Source organism: Pristiophorus japonicus, chromosome 24 (assembly GCF_044704955.1).
Source record: "Pristiophorus japonicus isolate sPriJap1 chromosome 24, sPriJap1.hap1, whole genome shotgun sequence".
NCBI lineage: Eukaryota > Metazoa > Chordata > Chondrichthyes > Pristiophoridae > Pristiophorus > Pristiophorus japonicus.
The window spans coordinates 8,050,347-8,071,629 of NC_092000.1; the positions used below are offsets into that span (position 1 = coordinate 8,050,347).

Sequence of the window (21,283 nt, forward strand, 5' to 3'; positions counted from 1 at the left end):
TATTCACAGCCATCTGTTAACACTTGATTTCTGCTGCAATCATCCAAATTCAAAAAAATGCCTGGATATCCCTCCCCATGGTCTCTGTACTTCTTATGTGAAGCTCAAAGCATACAGGAACACAGGATAAATACATAAATGAGCGATCCTCACAAAATCAAACAAGATGTCCTTGGGATGCAAGAATCCTTCATATCCTACAAGACCCAGCCGCTTTGGAAAAATCACTAATTTTTTACAGGACTTAATATTACAAATATTTTCCTCACACATAACAATGTTAAGTTTGTGTGCGCACACACAAGAACAAGTGCTTATCAAGGTGAGCACAAAACTGTTCCTAATTTGACACAAATTCACAATCTGACTCAGAGAAGCGATTGGAAAAAATATCGCTCTGGTGCAGTAGAGACTGCTGTACTGAGGTTGGACTGAGATATGCAGTTGGGGTAATATAGAGGGGAGGAGGCCCGATTGTCACCGAGGGGGACTACCTCGAGTCTCGTCACCGAGAGCATGCAGAAATCAAGTACAGGCAGCGGAAAGAACACGCGGCAAACCAGTCCCACCCACCCTTTCCCTCAATGACTATCTATCCCACCTGTGACGGGGACTGTGGTTCTCGTATTGTGGTTCTGTTCAGTCACCTAAGGACTCATTTTTAGAGTTGAAGCAAGTCTTCCTCCATTCCGAGGGATTGCCTATGATGATGCGTATCGAGGATCTGGCAGTACTATGCGTCATTTGGGAGTGTTTAATGCAGAAATTGTGGGGGGAATTTTAACCACAAAAAACGTGTGGGTTCAGGTCGGGTGGGAGTCGGTTAAAAAACGGAATCCCAACCACAACCCGCCCACTTCTGGTTTTAACAGGCAGGAAGTGGGGGGGTGGGGTGGGGGGTAATGTGGCGGTAAGGTGTTTCCGCCCCATCGGGCACCTACTGCCCCCTTACCGCCCGACAGCAATCCCTTTCCACCCGACGAGGGAAATTGCCACACGGGAGCGGAGCTGCCGCAAGGTGCGCCCGACAGCTTTTCTCGGCGGGAAGCTACCAGTGGCCGGGCGGCGCATCCACCCTTAAAGGGGATAGTGCTCCGCCACGGCCACCATTTTATTTTCATTATCGGCCGACTCTGAAGTTGACGCAACAATAGCGGCCACGGGTTCGGCCGAGCCGCCAACAGGCAGACCGACACCACTTCTCTTGGGTGCCAAGCTGCTGGCCCGGCCGAAACCCTCCCTGGTGGCCCAGTGGGTGCCACTAATGTGGCCTGAGAGTTCGCAGCAGCCCTCTCCTTGAGCTGAAGGGGAGAGACGATGCTGTGCGTTAGCGCGATGTGGGATGTCCTCGTCGTGCAGATGTCACCAGCGACCGACTTCCGCCCTTCATCTGCCCCAAACACCACCCGGACCAAAAAAGAAGTTTTAAGACCTCAATTTTGGATTGGGGCAGAGAATAATCATTTACATCGGATGGGGCACCTCGTTTGGGAGGAGGGCAATTTCGGCCCTAAGGTCTCTCCACCAATTTTCTACATGCCACTCGTACAGCACTGTTTATTCCATAGTTACCAGTTTGAGTTGGTGTATAGATTGGTTTATCAGTCTGGATAAATATGTGTCCGCTTTGGTATGAAACAAGAATGATTCTCTCCAAGTGAAATACTGGAGATACTGCTTCCAACACCACATACTGCATCAATCTGGTTTCTTTTTTAATTCTATTTGCATCGACCTAGAAAGGAAAAATAACAAAAAATATTTGGAGTTATTATACCGACCGGTCGCATTCCTCCCAGCTTTAAGATCTACCCACGAGCCGTGGAAATTTCACAAATCTTCAGTGGTGAACTGGCTGGTGATGCCTAGTAGGTGTCTGCAGTTCGCCAGTTTTGGTGGTAATTGTCATGTATGCAACCACAATGCAACACCACTGTATTACTGTACACACTCAACCTAGATGCACACCTTGACCACAAAGGGTGCACTTGTGGGAGACTGCCCATACCTGATCACCCAGGTATATAAAGGGAGGTCCCACGCAGGGTCGGGTTGTCTGGAGTCCTGTGAATAAAGAGTGAAGGTCACAGAGTGACCTTGTCCCCAAAATGGAGTTCAGAAGGATGAGGGGTGATCTTATAGAAACATTTAAAATAATGAAAGGGATAGACAAGATAGAGGCAGAGAGGTTGTTTCCACTGGTCGGGGAGACGAGAACTAGGGGGCACAGCCTCAAAATACGGGGGAGCCAATTTAAAACCGAGTTGAGAAGGAATTTCTTCTCCCAGAGGGTTATGAATCTGTGGAATTCTCTGCCCAAGGAAGCAGTTGAGGCTAGCTTATTGAATGTATTCAAATCACACGTAGATTTTTAACCAATAAGGGAATTAAGGGTTATGGGGAGCGGGCGGGTAAGTGGAGCTGAGTCCACGGCCAGATCAGCCATGATCTTGTTGAATGGCGGAGCAGGCTCGAGGGGCTAGATGGCCTACTCCTGTTCCTAATTCTTATGTATGTGCCTTGTGTGGTTTCATACTGTAGAGTAAGGACTTTACATTGGCGACGAGAAACGGGAATTCACGACCCACGAGAATAGCCACCGGTAGCACAGAGGAACGGTACTGTGTTGGGGAAGACTGGGATGATTTTGTCGAGAGGCTTCAGCAAAGCTTCGTTATGAAAGAATGGCTGGGGGATGCAGCGGCTGACAAGCGCAGGGCTCATCTTTTGACCAGCTGCGGACCAAGACTTACTAGCACCCGAAAAGCTGGCGGACAAAACCTTTGAGGAACTTAGCAAATTGATCGGGGAGCACTTCAAACCGGCGAGTAGCATGCATATGGCCCGACACAGATTCTACACCCACCGACGTCGTGAAGGATAGAGCATACCGGATTTTGTAGCGGACCTCCAGTGTTTGGCCAGCCTCTGTAAGTTCACAGATGCCTGCAGGGGGGAGATGCTAAGGGACTTCTTTATCGAGGGCATCAGTCATGCGGGAATTTTCCGCAAATTAGTTGAGACCAAGGATTTGACCTTGGAAGCGGCGGCGTTGATGGCTCAAACTTTCATGGCGGGGGAGGAAGAGACGAAAATAATATACGTGTGTAATTCTGCCTCTAATGCGGTGATGGATCAGGGAGTCAACATCATCAATGCGACTCAGAGCCCCGCAGGCAGGCAGGGGCAGTCCGACACCCCCCGGCAGCAATAGACCCCAGAGTAGGACTTCAACAGAGACAATGGCAGACTGAACGGACATTTACGCCATCACAGTGGACAATGCGGCCTGGGATGGGACCATTGACACCCACTAATAGGATATTTAAGAACAGTCAAAGAGACAGTCAGCGGGGAATGCCTGGCCATAGTCCCTTTATTCCCAACAATGGAAACTTTAACTCATGCTGGAGGTGTGGGGGAAAACACTCAGCTAGGTCTTGCAGATTTCAACAGTTTGTCTGCAGGAACTTCAATCTCAGTGGCCACTTAGCTCGAATGTGCAGGAAGCCTGCAACCAGACTAATATATGAGGCGGATGGACCAGAAGAGGGTTCTTTGAGGCAGGATGACTTTTGGGGCAAATCGATGGATGCCAAGGTTCAGCGGGTCCATGTGGCGAATATTCACAGTTCATACACCAAAACGCCACCAATGATGATGAGGGTTTTATTAAACGGTATCCCAGTACGCATGGAGCTGGACACGGGGGCCAGCCAGTCACTCATGGGCATTCAGCAATTTGAGAAGCTATGGCCACTTAAACCCAGTAGACCCAAATTAGCACGTATTGAGGAACAATTACGGACTTACACTAAAGAAATCATTCCGGTACTAGGCAGTGCAATGTTGGCTGTCACACACAATGGGTTAGTGAATCGGCTGCCGCTCTGGATTGTCCCGGGCAATGGTCCCGCACTGTTGGGGAGGAGCTAGTTAGCCGAGATGAACTGGAAATGGGGGGGATGTTCACGCAATGTCATCTGTGGAGCGAAGTTCGTGCTCACAAGTCCTACAACAATTCGATTTATTATTCCAACTTGGCGTCGGGACTTTGAAAGGCACTAAGGTAGTGATACACATCACCCCGGACGCCAGGCCAGTGCACCACAAAGCCAGAGCGGTGCCGTATGTGATGCGGGAAGAAATCAAGAACGAATTGGACCGGCTGTTGAGAGAGGGCATCATCTCGCCCGTTGAATTCAGCGACTGGGCGAGCCCCATCATTCCCGTTCTCAAAGCGGATGGCTCTGTCAGAATCTGTGGCGACTGCAAGGCCACCATCAATCGGGTGTCCCTACAAGATCAATACCCGCTCCCGAGAGCGGAAGATCTCTTCGCCACGCTGGCTGGCGGCAAGCTGTTCACCAAGTTGGACCTCACTTCAGCCTATATGACCCAGGAACTGGCCGACGAATCTAAGCTACTGACTACCATCAATACGCACAAGGGACTGTTGGTTGAGAACAGGTGCCCGTTTGGCATTCAATCAGTGGCTGCGATTTTTCAACGAAACATGGAAAGCCTGCTCAAATCCATTCCTGGAACAATCATATTCCTTATCACGGGTCGAGACACCGAGGAACACCTCCACAACCTGGAGGAGGTGCTACGCCGACTGGACCGGGTAGGCCTGCGACTCAAGAAGTCTAAATGTGTGTTTTTAGCTCCTGAGGTTGAGTTTCTGGGCAGGAGGGTTGCTTCAGATGGGATTCGGCCCACCGAATCCAAAACAGAGGCGATTCAACGAGCACCCAGGCCCTGCAACACATCGGAGTTGCGTTCGTTCCTGGGACTGTTGAACTATTTCGGGAACTTTCTGCCGAACTTGAGCACGTTGTTGGAGCCGCTACACGTGCTCCTGCGTAAGGGTTGCGATTGGTTTTGGGGGGACTGTCAGGAACGGGCTTTCGATCGGGCGTGAAACTTACTTTGTTCAAACAAGTTGTTGACCCTTTACGACCCCTGTAAAAAATTGGTTCTGACATGTGATGCATCGTCCTATGGGGTTGGGTGTGTGTTGCAGCAGGGCAATGCTGAGGGTCAGCTACAAACTGTGGCTTATGCCTCCAGGTCACTCTCTCAAGCAGAATGGGGATATGGGATGGTCGAGAAGGAAGCGCTTGCATGTGTCCATGGTGTAAAAAAAATGCATCAGTACCTCTTTGGTAGGAAGTTTTAATTAGAGACGGACCACAAGCCATTAATATCTCTATTGGCAAACAGTAAGACTTTGAATGCCAATGCATCAGCTCGCATACAGCGATGGGCTCTCACGCTGGCTGCTTATGACTACTCCATCCGGCACGATCCCGGCACTGAAAATTGCGCAGACGCGCTCAGCAGGCTTCCACTGAGGGGGCAGCGGAACAAAGCGCTGAGATGGTCATGGTTGTCGATGCCTTTGACAGCGCAGGCTCCCCCATCACAGCCCGCCAGATCAAAATCTGGACAAACAGAGATCCCCTCCTATCCTTGATTAAGAAATGTGTCCTGACTGGGGATTGGGCGCCCGCACACGGAGCATGCCCTGAGGAGGTCAGACCGTTCCACAGACGGATGGATGAGCCCTCCATCCAAGCCGACTACCTACTATGGGGCAGCCAGGAAGTTATGTCCCATAAGGGAAGGGAGGTATTCAGCAAGGAACTCCACAGCGAGCACCCAGGCATTGTGCTGATGAAGGCCATTGCCCGTCACACGTTTGGTGGCCTGGAATTGATTCAGACCTGGAACACTGTGTTCGCACGTGCACGACGTGTGTCCAGCTGGGTAATGCCCCCAGGGAGGCCCCGCTCAGCCCGTGGCCCTTGCCCACCAGGCCATGGTCACGCATTCATGTAGACTACATGGGCCCGTTCATGCGAAAGATGTTCCTTATCGTGGTAGATGCGTACTCGAAATGGATCGAGTGCATCATTCTGAATTCATGCATGACATTCACCACTGTGGAAAGCCTACGTGCGATCTTTGCAACCCATGGGTTAGTGATAATGGACCATGTTTCACAAGCTACGAATTCCGGGAGTTTATGTCGGGCAATGGCATCAACCACGTCAGGATAGCGCCATTCAAGCCGGCCTCCAATGGCCAGGTGGAACGTGCGGTCCAAATCATTAAGCAAGGTATGCTCAGGATTCAAGGAACCTCCCTACAATGCCGCCTATCGCGCCTCCTGGTAGCCTATAGATCCCGACCACATTCATTCATGGGGGTCCCGCCCACAGAGCTACTAATGAAACGGACACTCAAAACTCAGTTGTCCCTCATTCATCTAGTCCTGACCGACATAGTTGAGGGCAAGCGCCAGTCCCAAAACAAGTACCATGACCGTAATTCGAGGGGGAGATGTATAGAAATAAATTACCCTGTATTCGTCCTCGATCACGCCATGGGGCCCAAATGGCTTGAGGGTACTGTAATTGACAATGAGGGGAATAGGGTCATCATGGTAAAGCTTAACAATGGTCAGATATGCCGTAAGCATCTGGACCAAGTAAAAAGAAGGTTCAGCATCGACACGGAGGAACCTGAAGAAGACCATGAGATGGAGCTCACACCACCGCCAGTGAACGAGCAACAAAAGCAATCAGAAAAATGCACAATCTCTGCGGTCAGCCCGGACAGGCCAGAATCACCACAGGTGACAGACACTCACATCAGTGTCCAACAACCGGAGCCCCACTGCGACGCTCCACGAGGGAGCATAACCACCTGAAAGACTAAACCTATGATCCTAATAAGACTTTGGAGGGGAGGTGATGTCATGTATGCAACCACAATGTAACACCATTGTATTACTGGACACACTCAACCTAGATGCACACCTTGACCACAAGAGGTGCACTTGTGGGAGACTGCCCATACCTGATCACCCAGGTATATAAAGGGAGTTCCCACGCAAGGTCGGGTTGTCTGGAGTCCTGAGAATAAAGATTTAAGGTCACAGAGTGACCTTGTCCCCAGAATGTGCCTCGTGTGGTATCATACTGTAGAGTAAGGACTTTACAGTAATGAGGACCATTATCAGGTGGTCCTCAGGTCTTCTGTTCAAGTGCAGGAATCATTCCCTGTGCTCTGTTTCTAGGCCATGGTGTTCCTATGATATCGCTCTTTTTGTCTCTCTTGGTAGTGGGATTTGTGGGAGAGGTAATGTCAAAGTAAGCTTGTTGAGTTGCTGCAGTGTAGACAGGAAATGCTGCAGCCACAGCCCACGGTGATAGGGTGCTAAATAAGCACAATGCTCTCACCTGGATGGTTTTGTGCTTAAGTGTTGCAGCTACAACTAATCAGATGAGTGATCAGCATGCCATCACCAATGTTCCATCTAATGTTTCTTTGTGCGCGGTCCCTTTAAATTTGCTGTGCAGTATCTTTCAGTAGCAGCCTGCACAGGACCTCCCGATTGTTGCGTGGCCACATGCCCGCTGGCCTTCGGGGGGGGGACATTGACCATCACACTCCTGATTTGAGCCTTGTAGATGGTAGAGAAGCTTTGGTTGTTGAGAAGACTAATCGCTGATTGCAGAGTACTCAAGACTCTGCCCTTTTCCGGATATGATATAGTTATTCCAGTTAAGGTTCTGGTCAATGGTGACGCCCATGATGTTGATGGCGGGCGATTTAAATATGGTGGTACCATTGAAGCTGCAGGGAGAGAGTTGATTTACTTTTCTTGCTGGAGATGGTCATTACCAGCAGCTATGTGGCTGTTGTCCAAACCCTGCTCTTGACTGCTTCATTATCAAAGGAGTGGCGAATGGAGTTGAACACTCTCAAATTGTTAGCAAATAGCCCACTCCTGCCCATACAATACATTTAAAAATATTTATTCTTGGGATGTTTCCAACACTGACAAGACCTATCTATTCCCATCTCCAGTTGCCCTGATAGTTTTATAACTGGTAGTTTAGCTAGGCCATTTCAGAGGGCATTAAGAGTTAACCCTGTAGCGTGGGACTAGAATTATGTTTGGGCCAGACCAGGTAAGGGAAGCAGGTTCCCTTCCCCGAGGACATTAGTGAATCAGTTATATTTTTAGGACAATCCCATAGCTTTCATGGTCATTTATTACTGGTGCCAGACACAAAACAGCCAAATGAGTCCTCACTGGAGCTTGAAACAAATCGGCGAAATCCTCCGCCACAAATCAGAACATCAAGCATCTTGTGGAATTGTTCTGATTTAACAGCTGTATGAGGCCTGTGAGAAGCAGCAGGCTTATTATTGGTTGAAGTCCTTTAATGGAAAGCTTTGTAGCTCGAGTAATTTGAGCTGGGATTTATCTGTTGTTGCCCAAGGCCAGGTAGTCAGTGTACAGGCAAGCAGGAGTCTATGCTAGTTTAATTCTGCCATGTAAGAAGTGAGAAAGCATTTGCAGGGATCATTACTTTGCAAGACAGCTCAGGGAAGCATCTTTGTTGTTTTGATTTATCATGAAGGATAGAAAAGCTTGCAAATTAGTGTAAATATACTGTTTGGCAATGGCTACAAACAGTCTTGGTTGCTTGGCAGAAAGAAGAGCTAAAACCATGTTATCTTGTGATGGTTTTGCAACACAATGATGTGTTTCAACCTAACGTTAGTCACCACATTGAATGGCCCTGATTTTTCTGGAGTGGGCCATTTTGCAGTGTGCCCTGTTAGTTAGTCTTTTCCCTCACCCGACATCTCAAAAATATTTGCCCTGTAAGTTTCTGGAACTGTGAACTGCTAAAGGCATAGTGAGGGCAATGAGGCATCTGGGACCTTGGTAAATGATGGAACCAACAGTCTATCTCCTAAACCAATGAGATTTAAGGGCAGCAATGACTGAGAAGGAAATAGGGTCAATTAGAGTCAGATCAGGTGCAGAAAGAGAAATAAAGAGGGAAAGAAAGATCGGATTAAGAGCGAGAAAAGAGGCAGAAAGAAAAAATACAAAAAAATTTTAAAATGTAAAATTATTAGTTAAAAAAATCTCTAACAACAATTTACTACCTGAAGAAATGAAATTCCAGTTTAAATTGATTCCTTTCTGAACTGCAGAGGTTGCATGACATTGCAAGAATATAAATTTCATAATTAAAAAGGCACACATGTTGTTCCAGCTCTAGCTTTCTGCAGCAAGTTAAAGTGGCAATGGATGTGCAAATGTAGCAATTTCATGAAACGTATGGGGGAGGTTAAGGGCAAGCTGCCATTTTTGCAAGGCCAATGGTGCAGCAGCCCAAATCGACCAGAACTTGTGAAGATTCTCAATTCACAAGGTGTATCTTCCTTGCCACAAGTTGCTGGACTATTTACACATGAATAACGTCGAGCGCCATCAAACTCACCCTTATTTTGGCAGCAATATCTCGCCATTGCTTGCTATTCTGAACAAAAACTGCTACTTTGGAGAGCTGCAGAATAACTGAGCTAGCTGCTTTAAGTGCTTAGTTTTTCAGTCCAATTACCTTAATAGTCACGGAAGCTTGATAATTATTATTTGATGACAACAATGTTCCCTCTTGAAATATTATGCTGCTTTTTTCAGGGAAATATTGCAAACGAATGTCAACGTTTACGTCAAAGTTGATACCGTGGCCTTCCACAACTGCAGTTTCTTCGCCTTCAATTCGCAAAACATTTGGAGTAGTCAGTACATATCTGTCAGAATAAGTAAACATTAACATTTAGTCCACAGTAATAATTAAGGTAACACAGTAGAAGCATAGCCTGCTGATTCTGGGGATCAATTTAGTGGACAGATGGGCTACAAACTCAAATATCTTGGTCCTCCAACCAATCATTACGGAGAATAAATCTTCATAAACTCTGCGAGATGGATGTAAATATATTTGGAAAAGTGAAACAAGATTGGTGGAATCTATAATGAGAATCGATACATTGCTTATTTAATTGAGGTTTGTCACCATTACTTCTGAGCCCCAGTAACAGGATCCCCACTCTCAGCCCAGATCCTTTGCTCTTAAAGTGAACTGAGGCTAAATAGGCACTGGAACCATATAAGATGTAGGAACAGATGTAGGCCATGATTCAGCCCCTTGAGCCTGTTCCGTCATTCAATTAGACCTTTACCTCAACATTTAGCTGCCTGTTTTCCATACCCCTTGATACCCTTACCCAACAAAAATCTATTGGTCTCAGTCTTGAAAATTTCAATTAACCAAACATTCACATACACTCGGAGCCAGAAGGAATCCTGATCATACACTCCACTGCGGGATGGGTGAGAGGCACCATCTGCAGTGTGGGAGCATGTTCAGAACAAACAATTTGCTCTGTGGTTGCTGCTTTTGTTTCAGAACAAATTGGAATGCTGGTAAAGCTCTCAGTCCAGGACTGTCCACCCAGCAGCAGCGTTCCAGTGGATGGTGAACTCCACTCACCAGTCCATCAGCACCGGAACCAGGAAACTTGCTTCAGTTTCTTCCCATATGTACAACGGGCCCCAGCAGGATCCCCACTGTGAAAAAGCAACCTGAAATTACCTGGCCAGGAAACCACAGCAGAACACCCACTGCAACATTATAAGAGGCAGCCGGGCAGTTAAACAAACTATAGAGATTGAGGCTTGTTTCTACATGTACGCCGACGACACCCAGCTCTATCTCACCACCAGCTCTCTCGAACTCACCACTGTACGTAAATTGTCAGACTGGTTATCCAACAAATATTGGGAAGACCTACCCATGGTCTGAGGCTGAACCGGACTGTTTGACACATTGGTGTCATATTTGATCCCGAGATGAGCTTCCGACTACATCAGCACCATCATTAAGACCGCCTAGCTCCACCTCCAGAACATCACCAGACTCTGTCCGTGGCTCAGCTCATCTTCTGTTGAAACCTTCATCTATGCCTTTATGTCCAGACTTGTATCAAGGCCCGCTCACCCATCACCCCTGTGCTTGCTGACCTCCATTGGCTCCCAGTTAAGCAACACCTCGCTTTAAAATACTTTTCCTGTTTCAAATCCCTCCATGGCCTCGCCCTTCCCTAGCTCTGTAATCTCCTAAAGCCTCACAACGCTCCGAGATATCTGCACCCCTATAATTCTGACCTCTTGAGCATCCCCAATTTCAATCACTCAACCATCGGTGGCCATGCCTTCAGGTGCCTGGGCCCTAAGCCTGGAATTCTCTCCCTAAATCTCTCAGCCTCTCTACCTCTCTTTACTCCTTTAAGGTGTTCCTTAATACCTACCTCTTTGACCAAGCTTTGGGTCATCTGCCCTAAAATCTCCTTATGTTGCTCGGTGACAAATTTTGTTTTAAAACAGTCCTGTAAAGCATCTTGGGACATTTTACTACGTTAAAGGTTTATATAAATACAAATTGTTGATTAAGTGGAAGCCTGAATGGAAGGAAAAGAGCCTGTTATAAAAACCTGGTTGGGGGAACGAAGGATTCATACTGGAGCTACCGGGGCTTAGTACCACCTTCTTCATGGCTGATCCAAGAAGCAGTGGTAACTGGGTCAGACTGGAACATGCTTCGGGGGAGCCAAACCCCATGCCACTGCTCCATTCACATGCGGTAGGAAGCGACAGGGAAGCCAAAAGTGGCCTCAGCAAGTGTGATGGGGTAGAAAAATTCCTGTTGAAGCGGTGAGGTTGTTTGCCACAATCCCTCCAAATTTCAGGCAGAATCATAGAGGAGAATCTTGGGCTCAATGTCAATATGTGAAGGGGCCGAAATTGCCCCCCTCCTTACGGTCCATTTGCGCCAATAGGGCGGTAAGGACTTACCAAACGGGGGCAAACGAAGAGGCGGAAACCTGCCAGTGGCTGGGCGATGCGTCCGCCCTTCAATGGGACGGCGATCTGTCACTGCCGTCATTTTATTTTAATTGTCGGCTGACTCTGAAGGCGGCCCAATAATGGCAGCTACGGTTTCGGCCGATTCGCCAACAGGCAGCCCGCCACCCCCTCTTGGGTACCGGGCCGCTGGCCCGGCCAAAGCCCTCCCTGGCAGCCCAGCAGGCGCCACTAAAGTGCCTGCAGAGCTCACAGCGGCCCTCTTCTGTAACTGAAGGGGAGGGACTTGCTCCGCATTAGCGTGACATGTCTGCATCGAGCTGACATTCCACTAACATGCTCAGCGCGGCACTGATGACACCGCCAGCCTTCCAGTCCTGCTCATGACTCACTGCCACTCCGCAGCCGCCCGAAACACCGCCCCAACGAAATCACAGAGGAAAGGAGGGCATAACCCCTCTATTTTACACCCCATGGATTGGGGCAGAGAATAATAATTTTATTTGAATTATCCGCACCGTTTGGGTTATTTCGGCCCCGAATTATCTCAAAGTTCAGCACCAAACAACAACAATAGCTCTTAATGATTTTAGATTAGATCTGAGGGAGGCAGATCTCCATCTGACCTTAAATAAAAGGTGTCTTTAATAAATTTTTTAAGTTGACCTCAGTTCTTTTGTCTTTCTGTGAGCAGACTACTGTTACGGAAGTTATTACAGCTATCTACTTCTCCATGGAAGTTATCTGGCTGAGATGACTTCCCTTATTTGATGCTGTTCCCTGTGTTCAGCATATATAACCGTCAGCAGGGAAGTGGTTCCAGTTAGCATTTAATGATGATGATATAGCGTAGTAGCAGGCTATTCAGCCCATCGTGTCTGTGCCGGCTTTATGAAAAAGCTATCCAATTCATCCCTCTCCCCTGGTCTTTCCCCATTGCCCTATCAATGTTTCCCCTTCAAGTATTTATCCAATTCCCTTTTGAAAGCTATTATTGAATCTACTTCCACCACCAGTCCAGGCAGAGCATTCCAGATCATAACAACTCGCTACGTTAAAAAAAATTCTCATCTCCTCTCTGGTTCTTTGCTAATTAATTTAAATCTGTGTCCTCTGGTTACCAACTCTCCTGCCGCTGGAAACAGTTTCTCCTTATTACTCTATTAAAACCGTTGACGACTTTGAATACCTCTATCATATCTCCCCTTAACCTTCTCTGCTCCGAGGAGAACAGCCCGAGTTTTCTAGTCTTCCCACGTAATTGATGTCTTTCATTCCTCTGCACAATCTCTAAGGCCTTGAATTCCTTCCTTTTACCAAAACATAATAGTACTCTAATAAGATTCTTTAAAATAAACTAGAAAGCCAATGAAGAGAGTGATACATCGGAAACAGAGGGAGACATCCCACTTCTTTTCAGATAACCTAAGGAAGTTGTCTAATATAAAAAGTTAAATGGACTAGAAAACAATGTATATTTCAATGTAAAACAGAAACATTTTCTCATACTTACAGTGGGTCACATTGGGATAGTGCGGGAAAAAACACCAACAGAGCAAATAACAGAGAGGTGCCCCTCATGGTGGCAGACTGCTTCACTGGGGCAACCTTTTCCAAATAATATTATCGGTTTATATAAAAATCTAGCACAGCTCTATTAATCTTTAACAATTGGAATATTTGTACTGCTGGTTGCTCTTAAAAAAACAAATATTCTCTGTTCGTACTTGTTTAATTAAGAGTTAATTTAAACCCAATGGTTGCCGAAATTACGGGAAGAATAGTCGATTCCTGACATTTGATGGCTTTTTGCCTGGGATTTAGAGTTTGACCTTGGCAACCTAAGATAAGAAGCATAAATACGCCTTACAAAATACTGTTTTCAAAGTTTTGGGATGAACACTTTTATGGCCGTTATACAGGTACTTCACATTTTGTGTCAATGCAATGTGATTTCAGTGCTGCAGTGATGCAATGGTCATAAAATGCAGTCAGACCAGTTCAAATTCACATCGTACATCAGGTGTGAGGTGCCCCCATGAAGGACAGTGCTTTGGTCATAATTTTGTGCGACAACATTTTAAATTCAAGCATAAAAGCACAGACTAGACTGCTCAAAACTTCCAATCCTGCCTCAGTGGGTTTATCAATGAATAGCTGAGCTAGATCAGAAAGGTTCCAGGTGCAACCCCCAATCTGTGCTGAGTTACTGGATAGCAACAAGTTCAACTAGCCAATACCATCTCGATTGGGTTGAAGATATATAGATATATATATAAAAAAATAAATCAGACAAGATTCCCACTTCTGAATGCTGGCCAAAAGGCGCTATCCTGAAATACAAACATAAATAAGGATTCAGTTCCCCTCTCATGCTCCAATCAAACAGCCTGTAGACGCTCACTAACAGAACTTGCAAGAGAATAATAGCTATCATTTTGAGATACCAAGGGATTAGTGCCTGCCATGATACATACCTCAGCAATTTAATGCCTTTAGGAAAAGATAGTGAAAAAATTGGAAAGACAAAGGGACCAAAATTTAGCCTCCCGAAAATGCCTCTAACGGCCAGAAAGCAGCAGCCACGCGGCAGAGTCGAGTGACCGCCGATTTGGAATCGAATGTCCGCCGCTTGTGAAATTCTCCTCGGTGATTTTTCCGGCAGTCCCCACTTTCACCCCGCTGCTGCTGATCCCTCCTAAGTGCGTCATCAAAGCGCATGCCGCTGATTTCCCACACCTGTTAATATGTCTCTACTTATCTGTAGAATAACTCCACGAGGCCTAGTGCTGTGCTTGAACTGCTGTGACCTTAGTCTCTTTACTGTAACTGCAGAGTGTCTTCACCGTGTGGTGACCAGCCTTTTATACAGCTCCTGCCTGGGCCTCCCACAGTTGCACCTTCTAGTGGTTCCAGCATAGTATATACACAGAGTATACATATATGACAATATTCCCCCGCCCTCGCCACAGTCTTTGATGCGAGTTAGTTACAGATTGAGGTGATCCGAAAATCTGCGCTGCCTGATTGATCATCTGAGTGTCACTTCTGGCATGGGTAAGTTGGTCGGGCCACTGCTGTCTTGCAGCGCTGTTGGTCTGACTGGACTGTTGGAGATGGTGGGATCATCCTCGTGGTTGGCAGCTAGGTCTGTTGCTGATTGGGTGTGTGTAGGTGGATCGCTGAAGATAAGGTCCTCTCCCGGTAGTTCCTGGTTACCTGTAATTCGCAATTTACTGTAGGCTCTTTCGGCCTTGGATAGACTTCTAAATGCATATGCAACTAGTTGGAGTTTGTCCGCTACATTTGCTTGCTGTAAGACACACCCGACACCGTATGACGACACGTCACATGCTAAAACTATACGTTTGCCTGGGTCATACAATACAAGCAACTTGTTCAAACACAGCAAGTTTCTGGCCTTTTTGCAGGCGGCCTCTTGATTTTGACTCTGTCTCCCTTGCGTAGCAACTTGTGCAACGGTTCGAGCAAGGTGCTCAACCCTGAAAGAAAGTTACTGAAATAGTTGAGGAGTCCCAGGAACGAGTGCAGCTCCTTTACATTTCGTGGTCTATGTGCATTCTTGATGGCCTCTGTCTTCGAGTCCGTGGGCCTAATGCTGTCTGCCGCAATCTTCCTCCCCAGGAATTCTACCTCAGGCGCCAGGAAGACACACTTGGTTCGTTTCAGCCGGACTCCAACACTGTTTAGTCGACTTAAAACCTCTTGCAGGTTGTGCAGGTGTTCGGTGGTGTCACGACCAGTGATTAGGATGTCATCCTGAAATGCAACGGTGTGTTGAACCAATTTCAACAGACTCTCCATGTTCCTTTGGAAGATGGCTGCAGCCGAGCAGATCCTGACGGGCACGTGATACAAAAACAGTCCCTTGTGTGTGTTAATGCACACTAATTTTTTCGACGACTCAGCCAGTTCCTGGGTCATGTAAGCGGAGGTTAGATCCAGCTTGGTGAACACCTTTCCCCCTGCTAATGTCGCAAAGAGATCATCGGCTTTGGTAGCGGGTACTGGTCCTGTAATGAAACTTGGTTGATCGTTACCCTATAGTCGCCGCAGATTCTGACCGTGCCATCGCTCTTTAGTACCGGAACAATCGGGCTGGCCCACTCGTTGAATTCATCTGGTGATATGATTCCCTCGTGTTGAAGTCTGTCCAAGTCGATCTCCACTTTCTCCCTCATCATGTAAGGGACCGCTCGAGCCTTGTGATAAACAGGACGTGCCTCGGGGACCAAGTGGATCTGCACTTTGGCGCCTGTGAAGTTGCCGAAGCCTGGCTCAAATAAGGATGGGAACTTGCTCAGCACTTGAGCACAGGAAGCATCGTCCACTGAAGATAGTGCTTTGACATCTTCCTAGTTCCACCGAATCTTCCCCATCCAGCTTCTGCCAAGCAGCGTTGACCATCGCCTGGTACAACCCTCAGTGGCAATTCGTGTATCTCCATCATAGGATACTTTTACACTCACACTGCTGATAACTGGGATCAGTTCTTTGGTGTAAGTGCGCAGCTTTGTCTGAATCGGGCTCAGCTTGGGTCTTTGTTCTTTGCTGCACCATAGCCTCTCAAATGCCTTCTGACTCATAAGTAACTGACTCGCCCCCGTGTCCAACTCCATGGAAACAGGAATGCCATTAATCTTGACTTTCATCACATGGGGGGGAACTTTTGGTAGTGAAGGTGTGCACCCCGTGCACTGCTTCCTCGGGCTGAGTCACCTCTCTAGCTTGTACTTTGTGATCCTTGCTGGATCGGAAACCTCCTGCTGAATCCTCTACCAGGTTTTGAGTCGCAATTCTTCTGCACATTCGCTGTGGGTGGCCCTTTTGGCCGCAGCCTTTGCACACATCGTGTCTGAATTGACACAGACGGGCCCGATGGTTACCTCCGCAACGCCAGCATATGAAACGATTCACGTTCAAACCCCTTGGCGGACTCTGAGTCGGACTAATTCTTTGATCAAGTTATTTTCTGCACAGTACTTGCCAGAGAGTTTTGATTCTGGGAGAATCTCAACGTTGAGATCGTGAACGCCTGGCTTGAGGTGATGGTCCGCTTCACGTCCTGTCCCATCGCGAAAACGTCCCACAACACATTGTTGGAGTTCGCCAAATTCGCACGGTTCCGTAAGCCTTTGTAGGTCTGCGACATTTGGCCCTCAGTGTGGCGGTGTGTGTAAAAGCGATACCTGGCCAGCGATACCCGAGTAAGGGCTTCACCCTCTGTAAACTTTGCTAAACTATCAACGGAAGCCATCTCTGCGTGTAAGTCCGTGATCTGTACTCGTCGCCAGTTAATATGTCTCTACTTATCTGTAGAATAACTCCACGATGCCTAGTGCTGTGCTTGAACTACTGTGACCTTAGTCTCTTTATTGTAACTGCAGAGTGTCTTCACTGCGTGGTGACCAGCCTTTTATACAGCTCCTGCCTGGGCCTCCCACAGTTGCACACTCTAGTGGTACCAGCATAGTATATACACAGAGTATACATATATGACACCTGTATCGAAATTCAGCAACAAAAATCATCGGCACGCCAAGCAATTCTGTCAGTGCACTATGGTCGAAGTGTGTGCGACTTAGCTGTGTGGTGGCTATTCAAGGGAAGGGCGCACTGCTGCGGCCGCCGTTTTATTTTTTTTGGCGGCCAACTGCAAGGTTGTCCCAACAATTATGCCCCCGGTTTCGGCCGGGTCGCCAACAGGCAGCCTGGCACCTCCTCTTGGTGGCCTGGCTGAAATCCTCCCTGGTGGCTCGCAGCGGCTCTCCCCTTTAAGGGAAGGGGAGCGATGTAGTGGCGCCAGGCTGATGACTAACAGCGGCGGAGACTCTGTCCCACCTCCACTTCCGCCCCTCTCATCATAATAGGCAGTCCCTCCAGGTCGAGGTTGACTTGCTTCCACACTAAAAATGAGTACTCAGGTCACTGATGAACTCACGTGAATTCTTTTAACGTGGGGTGGCCGTTGCACTCGGGCTTGACGGAGTAAGGTCTTGGTCCAGTGGCAAGAGGATCCGCCGCATGTGTCAATATGTACACACAAACTCAATCATACTCCTACTGTCCCCCTTCCTTCCCTCCTTCCCACAGAACCTCTCACCATGTGGAATTCATAGTACGCAATGTGAGCCTCACGACCTCTCAGCCTCGCGATTGGCCCGTGCTGCGCCTTCCCTTGGTCTTGTCCACTTGCTCCACCTCTGGGCTCCGACCTCGCCACTCCTCTAAAGTGCTCACCACTGCACTACCACCCCCATTATGACCCACTTCTGGTCCACCCGGAAAAAAATGCCAAAGAGCTGATATTTGCAAAAGAGGCCACCTCATCCGCCGCGGCGGTGAAAACACAACAGAAGTGGTAGGTGCGATCCGTTTCGGGAGGACCTGAATTTCTACCTCAAAGGATCCTCAATTTTCAGAGGGTTTCTCCCGATGTCCCAGTATTTCTCTGGGAGTTCCATCGATTCTCAACCGACACCACAGCAGGAGATTGGGAGAACCCACATCAAAATACAACATGGGTATAGTAGAAAAGGTATATACACAGAGTATACATATATGACACCTGTGTTGAAATTCATCAACAAAAATCATCGAGGTCATTTAGGCCGTCCCACCCAAATCGAGATCTACCCAATTATGTGTAAGCAGGCCAGCGGCGAGATGAAAATCAGCACCAGAGTCTGTAAATTTTTTACTCGGCAAATTCTTGAAATACAGCCTTAAAACAGTTTCTCATCTATTCTATTCTTGTAAAGGTTAGATAAAGCAAGACCACGAGATTACGCACATTACAGATTGTCTTTTTCTTCACAGATCAATTTTCTTCTCAATAGTCAGGCAATCAAAAGGTTAACAATTTTGACACTGAGGTATGCTAGGTGGATTTGGTTCAGCATAGCCTAAGATCTAAGATTGCAAAATACAATTCTATCAGGATGGCTGAAATGGAGGTAGAACCTATAATTTGATTAATTTGAAATCAAAGGGTTAGCAGGCCATTGAATCAAACCATCATCATCATAGGTAGTCCCTCGGAATTGAGGAAGACTTGCTTTCACTCTTAGAATGAGTCCTTAGGTGGCTGAACAGTCCAATACGAGAGCCACAGTCCCTGCCACAGGTGGGACAGATAGTCGTTGAGGGAAAGGGTGGGTGGGACTGGTTTGCCGCACGCTCCTTCCGCTGCCTGCGCTTGGTTTCTGCATGCTCTCGGCGATGAGACTCGAGGTGCTCAGCACCCTCCCGGATGCACCATCACCAGAAGCCATGAAAGTAGCAGAGAGTAACAGCATTGGAACACCATGTGGGGAGGACTTTAACTCCAGAAAATGGTTGGGTTGGGGTCTGGTGAGAAGTTAAAGTGTTAGGAGACTGAATCCCGACCAGCACCCACCTCCAACCCACCCTTTCCGGTTTTAACAGAGCGGGACGGGGGAGGGGGTGGGGAATGGGAAGGGCAACCAAACCGCTGCCAGGAGGCGGGTCGCCCACTGAAATATTATAATGAGGCTAACGTGCCTCAGATTTAATCACCATTACAAATTTAACTGTGGTTGGTCAGGTTTCACAGGCCTCAGGAAAGCCAACAGCTAATGGAAGGGCGAAGACTGCTGGATCCAGGAGCTATGTGCCTTTACACTTACCTTCTGGATCCAGCATTGCTGCCTCACTACCCCCCGCGATCGGAGACGCCCACAAGGCCTCCAAAACTTCCCCCAGGCTTCCGATTCCCCCTGCCCTGCCCCCCCCCAGAGATCTCCGATCGCCCTACCAAATCCGCTACCCCCCCACACCCGATAATCTTGAGGCCGGCCGTTCCTCTCTCCCTTCATCGTCCCTCCCCAATGCTCAAATATGATCCCCAATGTCCTCTCCCATCGCTCCCATCCCCGATGTCCTCTCCCATTCTCTCAAACCTCCCACCAGGTCCCCCCCCACCCCGATGCTCGTCCAGCACCTGATATCTTCTCCCACAGCCTGATGTCTTTTCCCACTCTCCCAAACCCCCTCCTGCGATGGTCGAGTCCGGTCCCTGATGTCCTCTCTCACTGTGCCACTCCCACCCCCCAATGTCCTATTCCACTCTCCCAAATATCCATCCACGATGATTGAGTGTACTATCCCACCCTCCCAGACTCCACCTCTCCTGTGATGGTCGAGTCCGATCCCTGATGTCCTCTCTCACTCCTCCCTCTCCCCCGGCCCCCATGTCCTGTCCCACTCTTCCAAACGCCCGATAGTTGAGTCCGGTCCCTAATGTCCTCTCTCATCTCCTCCGACAATGTCCTCTCCCACCCCCCCAGCCTCCTGTTTTGGACAAATCCGGTTCATGATGCCACCTCTCACTGCCCCCCATGTCCGAAACACCACCACCCCCCAAACATCCTGTCCTATCTCACAACCCCCGCCCCCCCCCCCCCCCCCGCCCCCCCCACCACCAATGCTTGGGTCTGGCCGCCGATCACCTACTTGGCCCCCAGCCGATCCCTCCCTCCCTCCTCTCTGCAGCCTAGTGCCGCAGGCCAACACAGTCGCAGCCAGCTATCCTTTCTTGCTGTCTGGCTGTGGGTGGTAAACAGAGGTTTAAAATGCAAATAAATTCAGCAGGTCCTGTGGGAAATCAGTTTCCCAACCACTTCCTAGCCCGCCCCCACTCCCAACCCGCCTCCCAATTAAAATTCCTGCCCATATTCTGTAGAAAGAACTTATATTTTTATAAAATTATATTTTCTATACACACATATCTCAAAAGATTCTCAGAGGGCGAGAATTTCTACTTAGCTTGCCCGTTTACCGCCCGGATATGGTCAAAATGGAAACTGCCGCCCGTTACCGCCCGTACATCGCCAGCGGTAATTTCGGCATGCAATTATTGCTGGTGTTGCTGGAGACTGCTCGCCCATTTTTATTGCCCAAAAAACGCTAAAACTCCCCGCGAAATATGCCAAATAGCTTACCGCCCGCTACCGCTGGAGAAACGTACCGCCCATTTTTTACACACTTAACATGCCTTATCCCAGCGTAGGCTCCATCTTTGAAAATCTTTTTTTTGTGGAGGAAAAGGCTGTGTCAAGTTGCCAGCAGCAGGAATTGATTTTTTGAGTGATTTCTGGAGTAGTTAATAAGGAATTTTGATTTTGATTATATTTTGGATAATAATAGCATTGACGTTAAATCAAAAAAAAATGTTGTGGACATCTGAACATTTTTGAGTACTTTAAAAGAAATGGGGCCTGTACTTTCACTGCCAATATTGCTGACTACTTAGGTGATGCAGAATAGAACTGGAAGATGCGTTGAAGAGCACTATGTGCTCAATCAAATAGGACGCAGATTCTTGAGGAGGAGGAGACCTTACCCTCAACAAAATTACAGGGAGCACCACTCGTACCTGCACCTGACCAATATGCAGTGCATTAGAAGGCTGTGTTTCTGAAAAGAGGTCAACACTGAGAAAAATCTAGTTTAACAAATAATCTTAAATAAATCCCTATTCACACAGCAATGACACAA

At 47.9% G+C, this 21,283-nt stretch overlaps 1 protein-coding gene across 1 annotated transcript in view; it reads right to left on the minus strand.

Moving 5' to 3' along the window:
* The window catches only part of LOC139237909 (complement C3-like), a 179,440-nt gene extending 166,116 nt beyond the window's left edge, over nucleotides 1-13,324 (minus strand). Inside the window, exons 1-3 of the mRNA XM_070867201.1 lie at nucleotides 13,257-13,324; nucleotides 9,438-9,630; nucleotides 1,573-1,735 (exon numbers count right to left, since the gene is read on the minus strand). Coding sequence (XP_070723302.1) covers nucleotides 1,573-1,735; nucleotides 9,438-9,630; nucleotides 13,257-13,324 — 424 coding nt within the window. The remainder of the gene's footprint in view (nucleotides 1-1,572; nucleotides 1,736-9,437; nucleotides 9,631-13,256) is intronic.
* Between the last annotated feature and the right edge of the window lie 7,959 nt (nucleotides 13,325-21,283).